Source organism: Bos grunniens, chromosome 29 (assembly GCF_055505025.1).
Source record: "Bos grunniens cultivar Pamir isolate PY7600 chromosome 29, Bosgru_T2T1.0, whole genome shotgun sequence".
Taxonomy (NCBI): domain Eukaryota; kingdom Metazoa; phylum Chordata; class Mammalia; order Artiodactyla; family Bovidae; genus Bos; species Bos grunniens.
Genome location: NC_141193.1, coordinates 24,920,346 through 24,941,876, shown reverse-complemented (window position 1 = coordinate 24,941,876; position 21,531 = coordinate 24,920,346). Strand labels below are relative to the sequence as shown.

General features: G+C 42.8%; 2 protein-coding genes and 1 long non-coding RNA gene across 21 annotated transcripts in view; 1 reads left to right on the top strand and 2 right to left on the bottom strand.

The window, feature by feature from the left end:
• The window catches only part of LOC147342409 (L-lactate dehydrogenase C chain), a 34,458-nt gene extending 30,675 nt beyond the window's left edge, over positions 1 to 3,783 (bottom strand). For 7 of the 14 annotated variants that reach the window (XM_086385144.1, XM_086385150.1, XM_086385152.1 and 4 more), the window contains exons 1-2: positions 3,116 to 3,376; positions 2,860 to 2,994 (exon numbers count right to left, since the gene is read on the bottom strand). In XM_086385144.1, coding sequence (XP_086241270.1) covers positions 2,860 to 2,985 — 126 coding nt within the window. In that variant the 5' untranslated portion in view covers positions 2,986 to 2,994; positions 3,116 to 3,376. Of the gene's footprint in view, positions 1 to 2,859; positions 2,995 to 3,115; positions 3,377 to 3,662 lie in introns of those variants that run through there. The other 7 variants (XM_086385143.1, XM_086385147.1, XM_086385148.1 and 4 more) reach the window with 3 other exon arrangements.
• Positions 3,459 to 10,626, top strand: LOC147342408 (uncharacterized). Its single transcript, XR_015157987.1, has 2 exons — positions 3,459 to 3,796; positions 10,480 to 10,626. It is a non-coding gene; the product is annotated as an uncharacterized LOC147342408 (long non-coding RNA).
• LDHA (lactate dehydrogenase A) lies at positions 7,926 to 19,953 on the bottom strand. Of its 6 annotated transcripts, XM_086385140.1 has the most exons (9): positions 19,745 to 19,953; positions 18,243 to 18,327; positions 14,948 to 15,097; positions 13,352 to 13,469; positions 12,237 to 12,410; positions 11,401 to 11,574; positions 10,640 to 10,757; positions 9,266 to 9,389; positions 7,926 to 8,686 (listed from the first exon to the last, which is right to left on the bottom strand). In XM_086385140.1, exons 3-9 carry the CDS (start codon positions 15,071 to 15,073, stop codon positions 8,522 to 8,524), a joined length of 999 nt encoding a protein of 332 aa, XP_086241266.1. In that variant the 5' UTR covers positions 15,074 to 15,097; positions 18,243 to 18,327; positions 19,745 to 19,953; the 3' UTR covers positions 7,926 to 8,521. The 6 variants fall into 6 exon arrangements, with proteins under 6 accessions (XP_086241266.1, XP_086241261.1, XP_086241262.1 ...); XM_086385135.1 differs by lacking the exon at positions 18,243 to 18,327; XM_086385136.1 differs by lacking the exons at positions 18,243 to 18,327; positions 19,745 to 19,953 and adding an exon at positions 18,054 to 18,195.
• Positions 19,954 to 21,531: the final 1,578 nt, after the last annotated feature.

Genomic DNA, 21,531 nt, shown 5'->3' with positions numbered 1-21,531 from the left:
GTGTTGTCGGGACACTTGGTTACACCTGAACTTAACTTTGAGCTGCTAATGGCTCAACAAACCAATGCATTTTTCTTATGGAAATATTTTTCTTAAGCTATGTTAATGAAACTATGTATTTGCTTTGGAATCTGCCTTTCTTCAAATGGGTTCTGCCTAAGAAGTCAAGCGGGCCTTAGGAAGAAGTACTGCAAACAAAGCTAGTGGAGGTGATGGAATTCCAGCTGAGCTATTTCAAATCCTAAAAGATGATGCTATTAAAAGTGCTGCACTCAATATGTCAGCAAATTTGGAAAACTCAACAGGGGCCACAGGACTGGAAAAGGTCAGCTTTCATTCCAATCCCAAAGAAAGCAATGCCAAGACTTTTCAAACCACCACACAATTGCACTCATTTCACAAGCTAGCAAACTAATGCTCAAAATTCTCCAAGCCAGGCTTCAACAATACGTTAACCGAGAACTTCCAGATGTTCAAGCTGGATTTAGAAAAGGCAGAGGAGCCAGAGATCAAATTGCCAACATCCACTGGATCATAGAAAAGAGCAAGAGAATTCTAGAAAAACATCTTCTGCTTCATTGACTATGCTAAAGCCTTTGTGTGAATCACAACAAACTGTGGAAAATTCTTAAAGAGATGGGACTATCAGACCACCTTACCTGCCTCCTGAGAAATCTGTATGCAGGTCAAGAAGCAACAGTTAGAATGGGACATGGAACAATTTGAACTGATTCAAAATTGGGAAAGGAGTGTGTCAAGGCTGTATGTTGTTATTCTGCTTAACTTATATGCAGAATACATCATGGGAAATGCCGGGCTAGATGAAGCTCAAGCTGGAATCAAGACCGCCAGGAGAAATATCAATAACCCAGATATGCACATGACATCATCCTTATGGTGGAAAGCAAAGAGGAACTAAAGAGCCTCTTGATGAAGGTGAAAGAAGGGAGTGAAAAAGCTGGCTTAAACCTCAACATTCAAAAAACTAAGATCATGGCATCCAGTCCCATCACTTCATGGTAAATAGCTGGGAAACAATGGAGACAGTGACAGACAATTTGTTTGGGCTCCAAAATCACTGCAGATGGTGACTGCAGGCATGAAATTAAAAGACACCTGCTCCTTGGAAGAAAAGTTATGACAAACCTAGACAGCGTATAAAAAGCAGACAAAGTAGTCAAAGGTCTGGATGGTTTTTCTCATATCCAGTCATGTATGGATGTGAGAGTTGGACCAAAAGAGCTGATCACCAAAGAATTGATGCTTTAGAACTGTGATGTTGGAGAAGACTCTTGAGAGTCCCTTTGACTGCAAGGAGATCAAACCAGTCAATCCTAAAGGAAATCAGCCCTGAATATTCATTGGAAGCTGAAGCTCCCATACTTTGGCCACCTGATGTGAAGAGCCGACTCATTAGAAGAGACCCTGATGCAGTGAAAGATTGAAGGCAGGAGGAGGAGGGGACGACATACAATGAGATGGCTGGATGGCATCACTGATTCAATGGACATAAGCCTGAGCAAGCTCTGGGAGATGGTGAAGGACAGGGAAGCCTGGTGTACTGTAATCCATGGGGTGGCAAAGAGTCAGACACGACTAAGCAACCGAACAACAAAAATGTATACATATAGCTGATTCACTCCACTGTACAGCAGAAACACAACACTGTAAAGCAACTATATTCCAATAAATTTTTTAATTTAAAACTTGTGTGTATCAAAGGACACAACCAACAGAACAAAAAGGAAACCCAAGGAATGGGTGAAAAATTTTGAAAGTGAAATGAAAATCACTGAGTCATGTCCAACTCTTGGCAATCCCATGGACTATACAGTCCATGGAATTCTCTAGGCCAGAATACTGGAGTGGGCAGCCTTTGCCTTCTCCAGGGGATCTCCCCAACCCAGGGATCAAACCCAGGTCACCAGCATTGCAGGTGGATTCTTTACCAGCTGAGCCACAAGGGAAACCTAGTATTTGAAAATCATTTACCCTAATAAGCAGTTAATATTTAGAATATAAAAAGTACTCCTACAACAACAAACTCAACTTAAAAATGGGCAAAAGATTTGAAACAGACACGTCTTCAAAGCTATACAAATAGCCAACAGGCACGTGGAAAGATATTCTGGAAATAGTAAGGAAAATTAAAGGACTTCCATTGTTATTTTATCAAATTAGGTGCTTTTGTTTTATAATGAGCAGGTAATGCTTATATAATTAAAAAAAATGTAAGTATAAGCCATTGGGAAATATGATTTTCATACATTACTCTTCAAGAAAGGCAAAGTGATGAATTACTTTAACAGAAAACGTTATATTAACAAAATAATGTAATAAATGTTTCTATGAATAAATTTAAATAGTCTGACTAAACACATATGTGTGCTTAGTCACTCAGTTATGTCCAATTCTTTGCGACCCTTTGGACTGCAGCCTGCCAGGATCCTCTGTTCATGGATTTTTTTCCAGGCAAGAATAGTGGGATAGGTTGCCATTTCCTCCTCCAGGGGATCTTTTCGATCCATGGATTGAACCCTGGTCTCCTGTGTCTCCTGCATTACAAGTCGATTCTTTACCAGCTGAGCCATCGGGGAAGCCCGTAATATTAGCATTATTTTGCTAAGGTTACATTTTAATCTTAACAAAAATAATTTAATCAGTGTGTCTCCTATGAATAAATTTACACAGCCTGGCAATGCTTCACACATGGTAAACTCTAAATAAATGTTTCTTAAGTAAAAAATCAGGTGATACTTCTTTGCTGTCAAGGGGTTAACCCTGCAACCCTGCGCTCAACATCTACAAGACCTATCAGTGCTCATTTATTTTCAGCCGCAGTATAAGCTTATCACTTACCTTCAGCAAGATACAAATCGCACACGCCATGCCTACAGCACCAGTTCCAACAATGGTGATCTTACTCTGGGAGACTTCATCTTCCTCAATTAGATTCTCAATAAGCTGCTCCTTGACAGATGACATTTTGAGAACCTGATAGAGATAATGTAATTTCAGAGGAAGCAATCTCCCTGAACTAATCACTCTAATATCTATGAAAGTACCTCTTGAGTTTGCAGAATGTCAGAAGGGGGAAGCCAAAGGAAAAAAATACCTGCTCGCCAGGTGTGGAGGCGTAGAAAACCGACGAGTGTATCTATCAGTGTTAGAGACTGGGGCACCAAGAAGTTTTTAAAACGTCTCCCTGCCCCAAGCCACCACTTTCGCTCCAGTCCCAGTCACTCACAAACGCTTATCTTGTGGCCCAAGGCCGGAATGCACAACGCACGACCTTTAAGTCGCTTTTTAAGCTACACCACGAAAACCTACATAGCTATGTGAGTAGACGCGTGAAGCCCAGCGACCGTTACTGTCTGAACCGTTAGGCAAGCACGCTCCTACGCACGCACGCCTCTTCTCCGTCAGCACACAAGCTCCGCCCCATGGCCGCCTCGTGCGCAGGCGCATTGGCAGGGGCTTGGCCTTTGGTGTGAGTGGGTTCGTGAGTACGTGCTGTCGTGTTGTCGTAATCTTCGTGTAAGGAATTTTAGTTGGTCTCAAAGACTGTGCAAGAGAGGGATATTGGTGTGTCGTTTCATTTCCTTCGGCTGGTCTAGGCCTCAGACTGATTTAAAAGCTGAAACTTCGGAGACCAGACCCACCTGGGGGGCAAGGGGGCAAGCTCGAAGCCTTCGTGGGAAAGAACTCTCAGGCGAGCACCTCCTGTTCACCAGTGGGCCAGCTAAAACTAGCATCCTGAGGACGATGCTTCGAAATGCTGAATTGAGAAAACAAGGTGGTAATGAAAAGGGCATGGTTAGTGTTCTAAGGTGATTTTAATTTATGCGAGGAATTTATAACTCACAGGTTGGGACACAACCTCACCTGTCATCTTTTGTCATCACTTGCATCTGAATCCCTTTTCAAAATATAAAAGATAATCCATTTTCTGTATAAAAGCTAGTAGTTTTTTTTTTTTTTTTTTAATGTAGTTTAGATCATGCAGTAAGTCTGCTTAAAATCCTTCAATGGCTTTCTGATGCACTTAACTAATTTTTACTACAATCTAAGAAGTGGTCAATACGTGGCCTCCTTTCATCCCTCCAACTTCTCAAGACACCACTTCCTTCCAGCTTTTGGACAGCTTTTTCCCATTTCAGGACTTTCTGCTGTTGCGTATGTCAGCAAAGTTCTTCCCCAGTTCAGTTCAGTTCAGTCCAGTCGTTCAGTCGTGTCTGACTCTTTACGACCCCATGAATCGCAGCAGGCCAGGCCTCCCTGTCCCTCACCAGCCCTTGTCAAAAGTTGGTTCCTCATTTTCAGTTTTGAACAAAAACGGCAGTTCCTCTAACTTTCCTTGACAAATATATCAACTACCATTCCCCTCCCAACATCTCTCGTTTCTCTTATGGCACTTTTCACAACCTATTACTAGCCCCAGGCAAGGGCTTCTCAGGTGTGGCAGTGGCTACTCAATCTGTACTACTACTTGGCTTGTTTACTTCCTTCCACAACATCTTCTGGCTCTTGTACCTCATTTACTAGAGACTGTGAGATAGTGCTGACTTGGATGACTTCCAGATCCAAGCTCTACACCTGCATGCCAAAAGAAGTGTCATTTTCATAGTGATCAAACTCCTACTGTAGGTGAAGAAAGAGGCTCTTCATACCTGCCCAAGGCACATATTCTGAACATCCCCTTTGCTTCTCCTACCAACTGGCGACTTATTTTAAGATGGGGCTAAGGCCTGCTTTGTCCACTTCCCAAGGTTATTAAAATGAGATCATATTCCATTAAAAACAATCAGGGCTCCTTGCAGAGTTGGCCTACCCTTGCCTAGGGCAGGAAGATACATGGTGAACATGGAACATGTAATGTGCCAGAAAGTAAGGAAGCTTTACGAGATTAAATCTGAAAATTCATGAAATATTTAATCTGTTAAGCATTTTGTCATGTTGATATTAGCTAATTTATTGTGTGAACACGAAATAAGGGTAAATATGTTTTTTTAAAAGACTGCATCAGAGTCTACAAAAGGGTATAGGAATAACTTCATATTTCTTTGGGGGGATAATTAACAGTTCTTAGTGGTAATAGTTGCATAACTATGTGAATCCATAGAACTATACACTTTAAAAGAGTGAATTTTGTGCTGTGTAACATATCTTAAGGCTATTGAAGTCTAAGGAAGGCAAATCCTATTATAACAGCTAATTGTAAGGCCTATGTAGGCTCGTCTTATCCTTCTACATTTGAGACCCATTAAAAAACATAGTTCTCTTAACTGTCTCTCAAATAGGAAAGTTTGGAAGTGATGACCATAACATTGTTCTAGTTAACCTCTGGAAGTATGGTTTTTAGGCCTGAAGAAGGTCATAGTTATAGAAATATTTTGAGGGAGATCTAAAGAAAATTTTTGAATAGATAACTACCAGGACTATTTGGTTTAAAATTAAGTACCACAAGATGGTTGGATGGCATCAATGACTCAGTGGACATGAGTTTGAACAAACTCCCAAGAGATAGTGAAGGACAGGGAAGTCTGGTATGCTGCAGACCATGGTGTCACAGAGTTGGACACAACTAAGTGACTGAAAAACAGTTGTTACTGGCCTCCAGAGTGAAGGTTCTTACAAAATCTCCCCCTGTAGTGGCACAGAACCACTGCTTATGTTCAGTTGGCAAGTAATGTTTTTTACATCTGTGTATAGGGTGTTACCTTTCTTTGGGATTGGAATGAAAACTAACGTTTACCAGTCCTGTGGCCACTGATGAGTTTTCCAAATTTGCTGGCATATTGAGTGTAGCACTTTCACAGCGTCATCTTTCAGGATTTGAAATAGCTCAACTGGACTTCCATCACCTCCACTAACTTTGTACTGGTGCTTTCTAAGGCCCACTTGACTTCATATTCCAGGATGTCTCTAGGTGAGTGATCACACCATCTTGATTATCTGGGTCATGAAGCTCTCTTTTGTACAGTTCTTCTGTGTATTCTTGCCACCTCTTCTTTATATCTTCTGCTTCTGTTAGGTCCATACCATTTCTGTCCTTTATCAAGCCCATCTTTGCATGAAATGTTCCCTTGGTATCTCTAATTTTCTTGAAGAGAGTCTTTCCCATTCTGTTGTTTTCCTCTATTTCTTTGCATTGATCACTGAGGAAAGCTTTCTTATCTCTTCTTGCTATTCTTTGGAACTCTGCATTCAGATGCTTATATCTTTCCTTTTCTCCTGTGCTTTTCACTTCTCTTCTTTTCACAGCTATTTGTAAGGCCTCCTCAGACAGCCATTTTGCTTTTTTGCATTTCTTTTCCATAGGGATGGTCTTGATCCCTGTCTCCTGTACAATGTGAAACTACTGTACAATTGTACTCATCTCACACTCTAGTAAAGTAATGCTCAAAATTCTCCAGGCCAGGCTTCAGCAATATGTGAACCATGAACTTCCACATGTTCAAGCTAGTTTTAGAAAAGGCAGAGGAACCAGAGATCAAATTGCCAACATCCACTGGATCATTGAAAAAGCAAGAGAGTTCCAGAAAAACATCTATTTCTGCTTTATTGACTATGCCAAAGCCTTTGACTGTGTGGATCACAATAAACTGTGGAAAATTCTTCAAGAGATGGGAATACCAGACAACCTGACCTGCCTCTTGAGAAACCTGTATGCAGGTCAGGAAGCAACAATTAGAACTGGACATGGAACAGACTGGTTCCAAATAGGAAAAGGAGTACGTCAAGGCTGTATATTGTCACCCTGCTTATTTAACTTATATGCAGAGTACATCAGGAGAAATGCTGGGCTGAAAGAAGCACAAGCTGGAGTCAAGATTGCCAGGAGAAATATCAATAACCTCAGATATGCAGATGACACCACCCTTAAGGCAGAAAGTGAAGAGGAACTAAAAAGCCTCTTGATGAAAGTGAAAGTGGAGAGTGAAAAAGTTGGCTTAAAGCTCAACATTCAGAAAATGAAGATCATGGCATCTGGTCCCATCACATCATGGGAAATAGATGGGAAACAGTGGAAACAGTGTCAGACTTTATATTTTTAGGCTCCAAAATCACTGCAGATGGTGACTGCAGCCATGAAATTAAAAGACGCTTACTCCTTGGAAGGAAAGTTATGACCAACCTAGATAGCATATTCAAAAGCAGAGACATTACTTTGCCAACAAAGGTCCATCTAGTCAAGGCTATGGTTCTTCCAGTGGTCATGTATGGATGTGAGAGTTGGACTATAAAGCAAGCTGAGCGCTGAAGAATTGATGCTTTTGAACTGTGGTGTTGGAGAAGACTCCTGAGAGTCCCTTGGACTGCAAGGAGATCCAACCAGTCCATCCTAAAGATCAGTCCTGGGTGTTCATTGGAAGGACTGATGCTGAGGCTGAAACTCCAATAGTTAGGCCACCTCATGCAAAGAGTGGACTCATTGGAAAAGACCCTGATGCTGGGAGAGACTGGGGGCAGGAGGAGAAGGGGACGACAGAGGATGAGATGGCTGGGTGGCATCATCGACTTGATGGACATGAGTTTGAGTGAACTCTGGGAGTGGGTGATGGACAGGGAGGCCTGGCATGCTGCGATTCATGGGGTTGCAGAGTCAGACACAACTGATTGACTGAACTGAACTGATAGGGTATTACCTATGTGAATTGTAGAGTACCAGTTATGATTAGCACTATAATCAAATTATCTCATAATATTTGAGGGCTTAGTATATTAAAATGATTACAATGGAAATGGTAACAAAACAGTCTAGCCAATCTAATCACACCCTTAATATGTTAATAAAGTCTCATTATTAGTAAACAGTACCCCTTAAAAAAATCAGTGTAGTATAGCCCAATAACCCAGTGGCTCCCATTTATGTAATGAACAAATAACAGCTTTATGACTTTGTATCTTAATTAACAGAGTAGTCACTGTTCAAGCTTTATTTATTGTTTTAGTTGGTATAACTTAGTTGGTTGCATTATTTATGTAATTTTCCCTTTTTACATTACAAGGCAATGTACACTATTCTGATACATACAGTACATAAGATTCTTTAGAACAGTTATGCACATGGCATGCAATACTGGATTTGTACATTGGATCCCAGGAAGTGATCAACTGGAGGGAAAAAAGTTGGACTAGGCACCTTGGCTAAAGGAACCAGAGGTTATATTACACAGTAAATACACATCTGGTTTGAAGGGCAACTGTAGCATCTGCAACATGGGCAGTGGTACCTCTTGAGGAAGTTGAATTATTTGACAAACCAATTTAGGACCACACAAGGTAAGTGCCATCCAGCATCAGGGTACAGCTGCAAGGTTTCATGAACCATTCCTTGCCATCCAGCAGGGTTTTATGAACCATTCCTATTTCTAACATTAGGAAATTGATTTTTTCCTAGGCTGTCTTAACATTACTGTTTTAATCACAGATCAGATATAAAGGACAATATGAATTACAACCTCCAACTAAAATCCTGTGTAGCCTAGACAGTGAAGTGATACAACATTAGAAGACTTTAAAACTGCAGTTCTTTCTGGATCCCCCAAAGTGTATCTGCACTCTTCTTCAAACAGGCCTCTTCTTCATGAGTCAGAGTCACTTTCACAACGTCTGAGATTCCATTCTGTCCCAAGATGCAAGGAACACTAAGGAAGACATCCTCTTTTATTCCATAGAGACCCTGAGGATGAAATGAAAAATATTTTATGTTTTTCCTATGCATTCTGGGATCTCCCAAGACTTTCTATTCTCTACAATCATGAAGCTTACTTAATACAACTTGGCAAGTAAAATTTCTTCCTAGATTTTCACTTAGGATGTAATGAACAGTGTAAAAGAAAGTCATTAAAATAGCAGCAAGACTTCCATTCTAAAAGAAAATCTATATTATTGCTATTACCCCTCATACTTTCCAATTTTTATTGTCTGACACTTTGGTAACTTTGAGCGTGATTTCTATTTTTCCCCAAAGGAGAAAAATTTGTGTCTTTTATAGTCTTCCACTCATCAACAAAATTGAATCAAGTTTTTCAGTCAACAGGTCATTATTAAGTAGCTATGTGTTAATAACCACAGTACTAGTAGACATTAATCCTAAAGCTCAACCATGTCTTTTCAAAAAAGAAAGCTGCAGGTGTACTAATTTCACTCAAATCAATGATTGAGGACTTACCTTAATCTAATTGCTTTCTGAAATGAGTTTAAAAAAAACAAAACAGGAAATAACGGCATTCAAGTACATTTTACTACATAGACCTACCTTAATCATGGTGGAAATCGGATGCACCCGCCTAAGATTCTTCATTATACTTTCTGCCAAATCGGCCACTGACAGTCCAATGGCCCAGGATGTGTAGCCTTTCAGTTTGATCACCTCATAAGCACTGTAGGATAGCGAAGGACAGGAAAAAGTAGGGTAGGAGGAACAAAGAAAAAGCTTTCACTGAACACGTGCTTTGTAAGAAATCACTGATATAATAAGTAATACTATATAAATAATAAAGTTGCATTATATACCTAAGTATAACCCTTGCACATGTATGCCAGGATATCATGTATGGGGATGTTTACAATAGTACTGTTGGTAATAGCAAGAACCTGGCAACAACCCCAGTGCTCTTCAACGGGAGGATGAATAAATTATACATAGCTGTCAAAACAAACAACTATGGCTCAGGCAACAAAATAGATGATTCTTATAAAGGCAATACTAAACTTAAAAAAGCAGATCCGAGAAGATTACATATTGCATGCTTGACTTGGGATTATCTCAGGAGTGTGTATGTGGGGGTGGGGGGTTAGGCGTAGAGAGGTAAGTGGGACGAGCACAGAATCCACTCATTTCCAAGCACCAGCAGCCTAAGAATTCCAATTCAACAAACACTACAGTTAGTTGACAGCAACTGTCAACATTTCTTGGGTTGGATGATGGGGTGACAGGTTTTAACAAATACAAATCAGAGGGCCTTGCTTAGACCAATCATGATTCATTCTTCAATTCCATAGACCTGAGGTCTACACATGGCTACCTTATTTAAAGTAAATAATGCCAGTAAGTTGCAAGTTTCCTTATTTGAACAATTTCTAACAGTTAATTATTTTTTTGTACCATGATGAATTTGTATCTTGCTTAAAACTTTATAATCTGAGTAAACAAGCAGCTAGTTGTATTTCTATTCATGATTATAAGAACTTAGATTAAAAAATTCTTATTCCTAACTAAATCAATGATACATGCTTTTGAAGTAAAGACTGAATCTCAAATCAGGTAGACTTGTTTTATATCTTCGTTTACAAATACAGGAAGAATTATCATACTATAAACTGTAACATTAACACATGCCTGCAATATCTAATACCTTTACCTGTTTTATAGTACGAGTTTTAACAAGCTTTAGAAAACAAGTTTTCTGACAGTTACCAAATGCACAGGTTATTAAACTTTTCATCTTTTATCTTTCTGGCCACGTGCAGGGCTCGCCAGATCTCAGTTCCTCAACCAGGGATGAACTCACAAGTTCGGCAGTGAAAGCTCAAGTCCTAACCACTAGACAACCAGGGGATTTCCAAAACTTTTAATTTCTTAAATAAAAATAATAAATTTTAACCTGTTACAAACTATGAGATCTATTACCTGTCAACCACTTGTTTGTGAACCGCTTTCCACTGTTCCTTATCTGCATCAGTGCCTAATTCAGGGTGTAAATTCTTCAGGGAGACACCAGCAACATTCACTCCACTCCATACAGGCACTAAACAAAAGAGTACAGAATATATTCACTCCCAAGCACTGCCTAGCTGACCAGTAATTCTGACCCATTCTCCAAAAACTGTGTTTTCTTATTTGAGGAAGATTATCCCCTTTTGGTAGGTGGTCAAGACTACCAATACTTTTAGATTTTCTCTGATTAAATTATGTAAAGCTAAGAATTTTCACTGTATGCTAATCTGCTTTTTCCTAATGGGAAATATTGAGACGGGATATTATGAGATCATAAGAGGAATTTTCTTGCCATAGGAACCGAGAACTCTGCACAAATTATAACATCTTTCAACTGTGATAACAGATTTTTTCTCATACATTGCATTTGGATCAGCTGACCTTTTCAGGACAAGCAGTTTGCCTATAAACAGCTGTGATATTAAGAACTATCATCTTATTTAATATGTTCATTGTAATAAATTTCATTCCTCATCCCTTATACCAAAATATGTCACACAAAAATGGCTAAAATCTTTAACAATTCTAGCATATAATTATACCAAGAGATAAGATTTCTGGAAACCATCTACCCTAATAAATGGATATCTGATTTAGACTCTGATTCAGTAATTATACTCCTGTCAATTTTTTTACACAATCTTTTTACAAACAATAAAAGAAGTCATACTTACCACTAGAGTCACCATGCTCCCCAAGGATCCACCCATGGCAGCTTAATGGGTGAACTCCCAGCCTCTCCCCCATGAGATAACGGAAGCGAGCTGAATCCAGATTGCAACCACTTCCAATAACACGGTTTTTGGGAAAGCCACTTATCTTCCAAGCCACATAGGTCAAAATATCGACTGTGGAGAAAACATTTAGGCAGAGGTATTATGTAAATTGGGCTTTCCTGGTAGCTCAGAAGGTAACAAATCTGCCCACAATGCAGGAGACCCGGGTTTGATCCCTGAGTCGGGAAGATCCCCTGGAAAATGGAATGGCTACCCACTCCAGTATTTTCGCTGCAGAACTCCATGGACAGAGGAACCTGGCAGGCCCCAGTCCACGGGGTCGCAAAGAGTTGGACACAATTGAGAGACTAACATTTTCACTATGTGAATCATGAGCTAATGACTGACTACTCAAGATTCATGGCTCTGTATAGATCTTGGTATTTATCATGACCAATCAATATTTCTGTTAATATTTTTAAGCCTCTGTATTGTGTATAACAAATACATTAAGAATTCAAGAAGTGTAGTTTAATGAAAATAAGTTGTGCATCAATAACACATTATTCATAATTATTCCTTATCCAAGGTCTTCCTAGGCAAGTTACAAATTTTAAAGTGCCAACTACATTAAAGACTTTGTTTCCCCTTGATGTTTTAAATGTAACTATTTTACAAAAACACAAATTCACTCTCAGGAGGAAAATGAAAAATATGAGAAATATATATAGATTATGATACATACTATCAGTTTTACTCTAGCTCATCTATTTTTATGCCATTAAAAGTCTCACCTGGATTGGAAACAACAAGCAACTTGCAATTTGGGCTGTATTTTACAATATTAGGAATGATGAATTTAAAGATGTTCACGTTACGCTGGACCAAATTCAGACGGCTCTCTCCCTCTTGCTGACGTGCCCCAGCTGTGATAATAACCAGCCTGGAGTTTGCTGTCACATTATAGTCTAGACAAAAGAGAAACAATAACTAGATTAAGGCTTTTAAGAAAACTCCAGCAAAAATTTGTTCCATTAACTTTTTAAATGGACAGTTTTATCAGGGTTTTGTGTATGTGGCATATATATGCCCAGATTCCTTTACTTTTGGAGTTTTATCACTGTGGCCACTTACATGGTGGAAGACTACACCGACACCTTCCTTGTATTATGTAAGTAGGTTGTGGCTTTATATAACTATGACTGGGGGGAGCTGAAAGGAATCACATTTATTTCACACTCATATCAAATGAGACACACCCCAATTTTTTGCCGCCTGAACTTAACACTTTTCCATATTCCTATTTCTACTTAATTGTGGTCATATCAGCTCAGGGATGGGTTTTTTTTTTAAAGCAGAGGCAACTTCACACTTATCAAGCATGTCTTGCTTCTATATATCCTGTGGCACAGTACGGTTAATCCTGGGTTGAAGACAATGAAATGAGTAATCTATCAGATAAATGGTCAATGGTTTTCAAGTGTTAAAACAGACTATTTCGGCCCATGTCCGTTTCCTGGCTGGTGCTTGTAAAGTGTGACAGGGTCAAGCCAGGAATATCTGAACAGGCTCATTTACCCCGGTCTCTACCTTGTGTTAGTGTATGAAAGGAAGTAATGGAAGTAAGTGTATTTAACTATTTGAAGCAATGTGGTAAACTATGAACCCAAGAAGCTTTGCTAGTTATATTATAATTCAGATGTTTTCCACATCATGGACAAACTGGATTTTCATTTAAAAACACTTTTGGAAATTCAAACATTGATATCTATAGATACCAATGCAAAATTGTTCAAAAGGCTCTCTTATCCTGTATAAAGAAGAAGTCTTTGAAGAACTGATAGGATTTTCAAGCCTGATAAAGAATTAAGCCTGACACAGAATGTAATATAAATTTGCCAAAATCAACCTTTGCCAGAGACAATTTTTGGTGTTCTAAGGAAAAGGCTGCCATGTTGGAGATCCATCATCTCTCCCTTCAGTTTATCTTCCATGACATCAACAAGAGCAACTTCATCTGCCAAGTCCTGAAAGACATAAAATTTTAGTTCAGTGGAAAATAGCCATTTCCAAATTTTTAGACAAGCATGAAAAATTTCCAAATTTCTGGTATAGGAGAATTCTGCTACTTTATCATCAGTACGTACCTTAAGTAGAGGTAGGCTCCCATTAAAAGCTCACTCATAGATGACATATACATAGGAAAAAGAACTGACCCCCTCTCTCATTGGAGCACCCTTGGCAAGAGCTCCACCACCACTGCACAGAAGCAGAACACTGAATTTGCAGTGAGTACCCCCCCGTCATGTAAAACTGCTCTATTTAGTCTCTCGAATTGTTTTACACATTGATTTTAGGTTGTTAGTCATTAAATAGATGATACCAACTAGTATTAAGGCCTAAAAAGTGGTATTCTAGATCATTCCCTGGTTACATGTTTTCCATATGTTAATCAACATAAAAGTTTTACTTATAGACAGATTTGTGCATTACAAAATGTTGGTGAAAAATATCCTTTCAAGTGAACCTACAGAAGTTCATAGGTGCATCTCAGACAAGGAGCACCAATAATAGCTTTAATACAAATGGAATGTGGACTATCAAAACCAAAGAGATTATAAGAGCTGAGGTGCAGATCTACCCCTAATCATTTACAGTGTAATAAGTGGTCTGCCAGTTACTCTTAGCCACACCTGAGTTAGGGGGCATCACAGAAAACGACCACAGGTGGTTCACTGGTTTGGGAGAAATAAATGGCATCAATGTCTGATCCAAATGAAGACTTTGAATAACATGTGGTCTCTTTTAAGAACACACACAGCAACTTTCGTGATTACAAGACCTTTGCAGAGCTCATTTCTGCCTTCAGTCCCTTCTCATTTCAGTCCTTTTTGTTCAGAATCCAGAATTCATCACTTCACTTTCTTACTAGTAACTCCAAATCTGAACTTAAAAATATTTTAATATTGTAAGCTCTCTCAATTTCTTTTTAATACAAACCAGGCTTGAATGCTATAAAAAGTGTTTTTTATTCATTCACAAATTTTTTCTAATTAAATGTTAGTTCCACTATTGATACCAAAACTGCTACCCAAGGAGCGGGGCAGATGGGATTACTATGGGCAAAAGACTTCCCACATTGTTTAATTTTACCATGTATATGCATCAATTTCAATTCAAAAATTACTTTTAAATAATTTTAGCTTGCTTAAAGGCATAGACTCTACTTTTTCATTTGTAGGCAACTAACGAGGTTAAATAAAGCACAGTGAATTTAAGGAACTGGGTTTCCAACCTAGAAACCTTTAATTTTTGTAGTTTAGATAACCCTTTTGGTTTAGCATCAGGTTTTAAAAAGTTTGTTTCACATGAAGTTCTTTCAGTGAGTGCGTAAGCTTATATATTTGTATATACAATGTGATAATGCAATCTTGGAGAGTAAATGGTAGACGGGTGGAGTCAAGGTATCTTTAAGGGACTTGCAAAGTGAAAGGCTCTCACTTACCTTCATTAAAATACTGATGGCACAGGCCATGCCAACAGCACCAACCCCAACAATTGTAATCTTATTCTGGGGGACATGTTCTTCCTTAAGAAGATTCTGAATCAGCTGATCCTTGAGAGTTGCCATCTTGGACTTAGACCCTAAAGGAACCTATAAGGGAAAAACATGCCCTGTCACTTGCATCCTTCCGAAAACTGTTCTGAAAAAGCTTCTTTTGCTTCTTTTTGGGATACCTGCCCCTAAAAATCACAAGAAATCACTAAAAGCGGGGGAGGAGGGAAGAAACCTACGAAGAGACAAAGAAGAACTGAAAGGCCTAATGCCGGGCTCTGGTCTTGGTATAAAGTTGCTCACCTTGGCGTGGAAAAATAATACTGAAGTTTGGGTATAAGTATAGCCTCCTGAAGGCTTACTCATCTTGACTTATTAACTCCAAGTGGAGCTAGCCTTTCTTCAAACAAGATCGCTATAAGCCGCCGGCCCACCTTGGGCTCCTGCCAAGCCCTTAAGGACCACAGGTACAGCTCTACTCCAATCCCCAGGACTCTTGCCAAGCACTGCAAGGACCACAGATACGTGCATAAAGCGGATCTAACCGCCTTCACACACTAGCCGGAACGCGTGGGAGCTCTGCTCATGCGCAGCTCTAGTTTTCGCCTCCCTGTCCCCAACCCCCGCCCAGAAGAAGCAGTGAACATCCAGTGGCCAGTGTGCAGGGGCCCGCGGAGTTTACGCCCCGCCCAGACCCGGAAGATTAGCGGCCGCCCCTCCCCCACCCAGGCACCGCGCCGCTCATCTTGTGCGCAAGCGCACTTCACAGCGCTGGGTGGAGGCCAGAGCCGTGTGCCTCCGCGCCGCTGGCTACTGAGAGGTGAGCGCTAGCCCGGACAGCCCGGCGCTGGCTTGCAGAGCCCCGCCCGTAAGCGGACCTGATAAGGAGGGAGTCTACTGCTCTGTGGGTCTGAGTGAGCTCGGAATCAAAAGACTTTTCCAGACTGAACTCGTGCTCTGAAGCACACTTGTTCGTGAAGCCCGGCTGGCTGCCTCCCCGGCCTGGCGCGCTGCCAGAACCAGAGTTTAAATCTTGATACCAGGCACCAGGGGCTGTTACCCAACTCACATGGAGGCACCTCGCGTGGCTTCTGCGGTGATCTTAGTTGCAAAGGCGTGAGGACTGATATAAGGAAATTTTGTTACTACAGGGAATGTAGCAGTAGCTGCAGAGACCCCTAAAGTTCATCAGTAAAGTTCCTCTTGGTGGAAGCCTCGATTTCCAGAGCCAGGGAGGTGGGGGGTGGGGGGTAGGGTTGGGTAGGGGTGGTTCTGCGTTCACTGGAGAGATTTTCATAGATTGCATCCCGAAAGCACTACGTCTAATCTTGACACTGCTCCAAAGGGCAAAAATATCTGAGAGGACTTACAGGCAGGCAGCCCAGAGTCACCAAGCTGGAATCGAGTCTCTCCTGACAAATCACTGCTATTTCTAGACAGCCCTGAAAGGTTTCTGCAGCCCGGCAGGGGGAAGGGAGTGCTTTCTGCAGACACCTCCTGGTTTCACCAAAACCGAAGCTCTGGGCTCCAACGCTCCCTTCAGTGTGGGGATACAGATTGGAAGTGGAGCCCTGGAGAAAGAGGGTCTATCTCCCCCCAACTCTGCCAGGCCCTCACTGTGACCTTAGAGATGCCCTAATCGGCCTTAGGTTCCCCGTTTGTTAAAAGGAGATGAAGGTACCAGATAATCCTCCTTTGATTCTACTGAGACACGGGAGAGCTGGTACCCTTTCTCCTTCGTATTTATATGCACCACGTCTAGTTCAGCGACCGATACAGCGGCAGCTGCTTAACAAAAGTAACTTGCGCCAAGAACTCCTCATCTGCAGGCAGCGGCTGCCCCAAGGAGCCCACCTCCCAAGAATGCCAGGATTACAATGCGATCCGAGCGCACCCAGCGGCTTTCCAGCTTCCGGGAATCCGCCCCAGACTGCTGAAGCTTTTTCGGTTCCGTGGACTCCGGCAACCTGACTTCGAGCTCCGTGCGGCTTGCTCATTTCAAGCCCGGAGGTGTACTCCATCCCCCAATCCCCCCTCCCCAACCAGTCGTCTCCTATTACGTCTGCATCTACCCGGACCTTCGACCCCAGGTTAGGTGCGACCACCTCCTTGGTTCCCCAGCCCGGCCAGAGGCCATTGTGCCCACTTAGAGCAGCAGCAGCCGTTCAGGAGCCGGCCCCCGAGACCATTTGGTAGTGTGGGGCCACCGCCCAGGTCTCAGGACTATGCCCTTTGGAAGCAGCGCCTACACCTCCCAAGAGCGGGGACCCCCCTCCCCCCCCATGGGCAGCGCCTGGGCCAGTGAAGCCTAGAGCGATCGCCCCTTGCCCTCGGGCGCAGAGAGCGCCAGGCCGGACCGTACCGGGAGTGACCGTCGAGCGGGCGGGCGTCGGAGGCGCACGGCGTGGGATCCGGACTTGGCTGCAGCGGCTCCGGTACTCGGAGTGGGGCGCGGGAGGGGCCTTAAATGGAACCGCGAGGCTGACGTCAAGGGGGAACCGGGCGGACGTGCGAGAACCCACGTGTGCGCTGGGGTGGGGGCGGGCTCCCAGCCGGGCTGGGCGGTGAAGATGCCCCGGCGGCGCGCGCAGGCGGAGGACCCGCAGGCGGGCCGACCCACGTGCGCCGAGACTTCAGAAGGACTGAGCAGAGGTGTGCTATCTCTGGCACAAAACACAGAGCCGTAAGCCGGGATCAAGCCGACCCTCCATTTCCTCTTCCATAAAATGTGGAAGTTACTTTCAAGGAAGGCTCAACCTGAATTTTTGCCGCAGTTCCCCACTGCCCAACTTCTAGCACATAACCGACACTCGACAGAATATTTGTTGAAAAAAAGAAAATTCTTAGCACAGCGTCAGTCTACTTAACCCAAGTCGTGTGATTTCCAAAACGTGACCCTGCCTGTCCCCCAGGGCTAAAACTTGCAAGTCTCACAACTCAAAGTAAAACCTCAGCCTCTTGATTGCACTCCCTGCTGCCCTACCGGTCAAGCACCTGTGTCCCAGCCACGCCCCAGAGCAGCCTAGGTTTTATGTTTTTAACGTGATATTTTTACCTCCAGCCTTGGCTCACCCTGGTTCCTGGCCGGCCTTCCTCTGCTGTCTCTTTCAACTGTACCCATCTTCTCACCCTCCCCCCAACCTCACACACCCACAGAGTTGGTATCCCCCTCCTGTCTGCTTGCACCACACCGGTCTGTACATCCTGCCAACCGCTTTGCAGTAGAAGTGTGTGTGTGACTCACCTGTCCTACCTGCCCATGAATGTTTTAAGGGTATAGGTGAATCCACTTCCTCCATGCACCTGGGGCACCGATTAATAGCCGCCAGCTGTGAAAAATATCCCTACTGGTGAGTTCCTTGGTTTTGAAGGGAAAACTCTAAGCTCAGCTCCAGAAAACAGGGCAGCTTTCTAGCACATCCTAACAGTTTCCCCGGGCTTCCTAGGTGGCTTAGTGGTAAAGAATCCACCTGCCAGTGCAGGAGACGCGTTTGATCCCTGAATCAGGAAGATTCCCTGGAGAAGGGAATGGCAACCCACTCCAGTAGTCTTGCCTGGGAAATCCCATGGACAGAGGAGCCTGGCCAGCTACAATTCATGGGGTTGTAAGAGTCAGAGATGACTTAGCAACTAAACAACAAAAAACAGTTTTCCCACCACTCCAGGAGGCTCAGGAATCTAGTCTGTCTTCCCAAACACACAGCTGGAGGGACTGAGGGCCAGCCACAGGTTCTCCAGGGTTCCTCAGGGCAGGGCGAATTGCAGCAGTGTCTGTGGTTCATCAGCCTTTGCAACAAGGGGCTCATTCAGCCAGGGCTGGGCCCCTGCCTTCCTATCAGTGCAACCACAGCTGTCAGTAGGAGGGCAGAGCCTGGAGAGCAGAGGTTAGGCTGGGAAGACAGGAACATTCAACAGTTGGGCTTTGGGACCACCTCTGAAGATAATCTAGGCAGAGAGTTTGCAGTCCTCTAAATTAAGGTGTCCAACAACAGCTCATTCCAAGCACAGCTTCCCTCTGTTTATGTAGAACTGGAGCTTCTATTTTATTCTACAAATATGAATCAAACAAGTACTGTTTACTCAGCACCTCCTGTGTGTCAGGCAGCAAGCTAGACAGTCCCCATCCTCATCTTCACTTTAATTGTTTGGAATAGACATAATTATCCTGATTTTTCAGATGAGAAAACTGAGGCACAAACAGATTACTGGTTTTGCCAAAGTTCTACAGCTAATCATTGATTTCAGCTGGCACTTTAATCCAGGCTGAGGACTCCAAACTAGGAGTTTTTCCTCTATAGGATGTTGTCCCCCTCCTGCCCCTCAGTTCAGTTCAGTTCAGTCACTCAGTCGTGTCCGACTCTTTGCGACCCCATGAATTGCAGCACGCCAGGCCTCCCTGTCCTTCACCAACTCCCAAAGTTTACCTAAACTCGTGTCCATTGAGTCGGTGATGCCATCCAGCCATCTCATCCTCTGTCGTTCCCTTCTCCTCCTGCCCCCAATCCCTCCCAACATCAGGGTCTTTTCCAATCAGTCAGCTCTTCGCATGAAGTGGCCAAAGTATTGGAGTTCCTACCCCTCACCCCCCACCAATTCCACAAAGGCCAAGAAATCATATAGGGGAGCCCAAGCCAGTCCCAGGTTCAGAAAGTTCAGAGTTTCCAGTGAGAGGCAGTGGGTGTCAGTGGGTGTCTCTGCCCATCTGCTTGAGCCAAGACATGGGTCTCTGATCCTCATGGGACTTACACTGCTTACAGTCCGACTTCTCAGGCCTTTGGCTGGGACTGGGATGCACACCACCTGCTTTCCTGGATCTCCAGCTTGCAGACAGCAGATCGTGGGACTTCTCAGCCTCCATAATCGTGTGAGCCAATTCTTTACAATACATCTCATTTTATATATAAATATTCGCTTTCTCTGGAGAACCCTGACTAACACAGAATCCTGACTAATGCAATCCAAACACAAGAATTTCTGTACTAAAGTCAAAGCTGAGGGTGGGGCAGGAAACTGTTTCAGAAGGCAGAACAGACTTTTCATCCTGACGAAGTGGTTTTTGGGGGGGGGCAGGGGCAGTTTCTTTAAAAGGGAAAATCTCACAAAGAGGTGATGTGATCAGGGGACAAGCTGGCTGTTGAGCAGAGAATGGGTGCTGTTCCGCATCCAACCTAAGATTTTCCTAAAGTGACCTTGGCCAGAGAATGGTGTCTACCCAAAACACATGTCATACCTTCATCCAGTAAGTATATATTATCTTCCTCCTCAAGAGCATTCAGTGGCCCCTCAGTCAATGGCCTCCAGAATAAAATCCAAATTCTTTGAAAAGGCTCAGTAGAGTTTCTATGATCCAAAGCCCACATCCCCTCTCTGGCCTTATCTCCTATTTTCCTGCATGCCATTCCCAAGGGTACTTACCACATTCCCCAAATATGCCACTGACTTCCACCTAGGCAGTTCCTTCAATCTACATAATCCCCCTTGCCACCATCCCTGCCCACCCAAACCCCATACCTCCACAGGTCAAGCGCTGTTCCTTTGGCTTTATATTAAATTAGTTCTTACTTATGTGCATCTCTTTCTCGGATTAGATTGTAAGCTCCTAATGGGCAGAAACTTTCTCATTCATCTATCTCCATATCACCAGCATTTAGTTTAATAAATAAATATATTTCAGATTACATGCCTGCTATGTAAAGAGTATCATTATAGGCGCTGGGGATACAAAAGTGAATAAGACAAATTTATAAGGCTTCTCCACAAATTTAATGGAGAAAACCAACAGCATCCCACTCAGTAATTAAAGTGCAAGATAAAATGTAGCATTGACACAAAAGAGGTAGAAAGTAATGTTCTAGCATTCAGATGAGAGACAGGTCCTTTGGCCAGGGATACCTGTGAGGGCTTTCTGGAAGAGGTAGGATCTGAACTCAGCCTTAAAAAAAGAGAGAGAAAGAGAGAGAGACTTGAACCGATGAAGATCAGGTGTTGAAAAAGCAGAAAACAAATGCCTGGAGTCAGGAAATTCAAGGTGTATCTGGTGAATCTTTAGCTTTTAATGTCAGGATAAGAGATTTGGCAGTTTGCTTTTTTGGTTTTTGGTGGTCAATGGAAGTCACCGAAGTTTTGGGGGAATGGGAGAGATGGGGTGAAAGCAAGACGGTTGAGAGGTGATGGTTGAGGGCTGAGTAAGGGCAGTGTTGCATATACACAACAGAAAATATAGGACATACACAGTTCCAACCAACTCTGGACGAAACATTCACTTCTCTAACACACTATGCATGCCCCCACAGCCCCTCTGAAGACTCACTGACAGCCTGATTTTTTTTTTTTTTCCACCTTTTCCATGGCTACAAAGCTGATGACTTTCCAGAGTTGCAGGGTCCAAGATGCAGATTGCCTTATTGGTCTCCATCTCTGACAGGCCAGGGCCTGCTGTGTATGTGCCACAGCGGAAGCTCCTTTCTCTGGGAAGAGAGCAGGTGCCTCCCTGCTCATGAAGTGGGAGACCACTTTACATCATCCTCCCAACC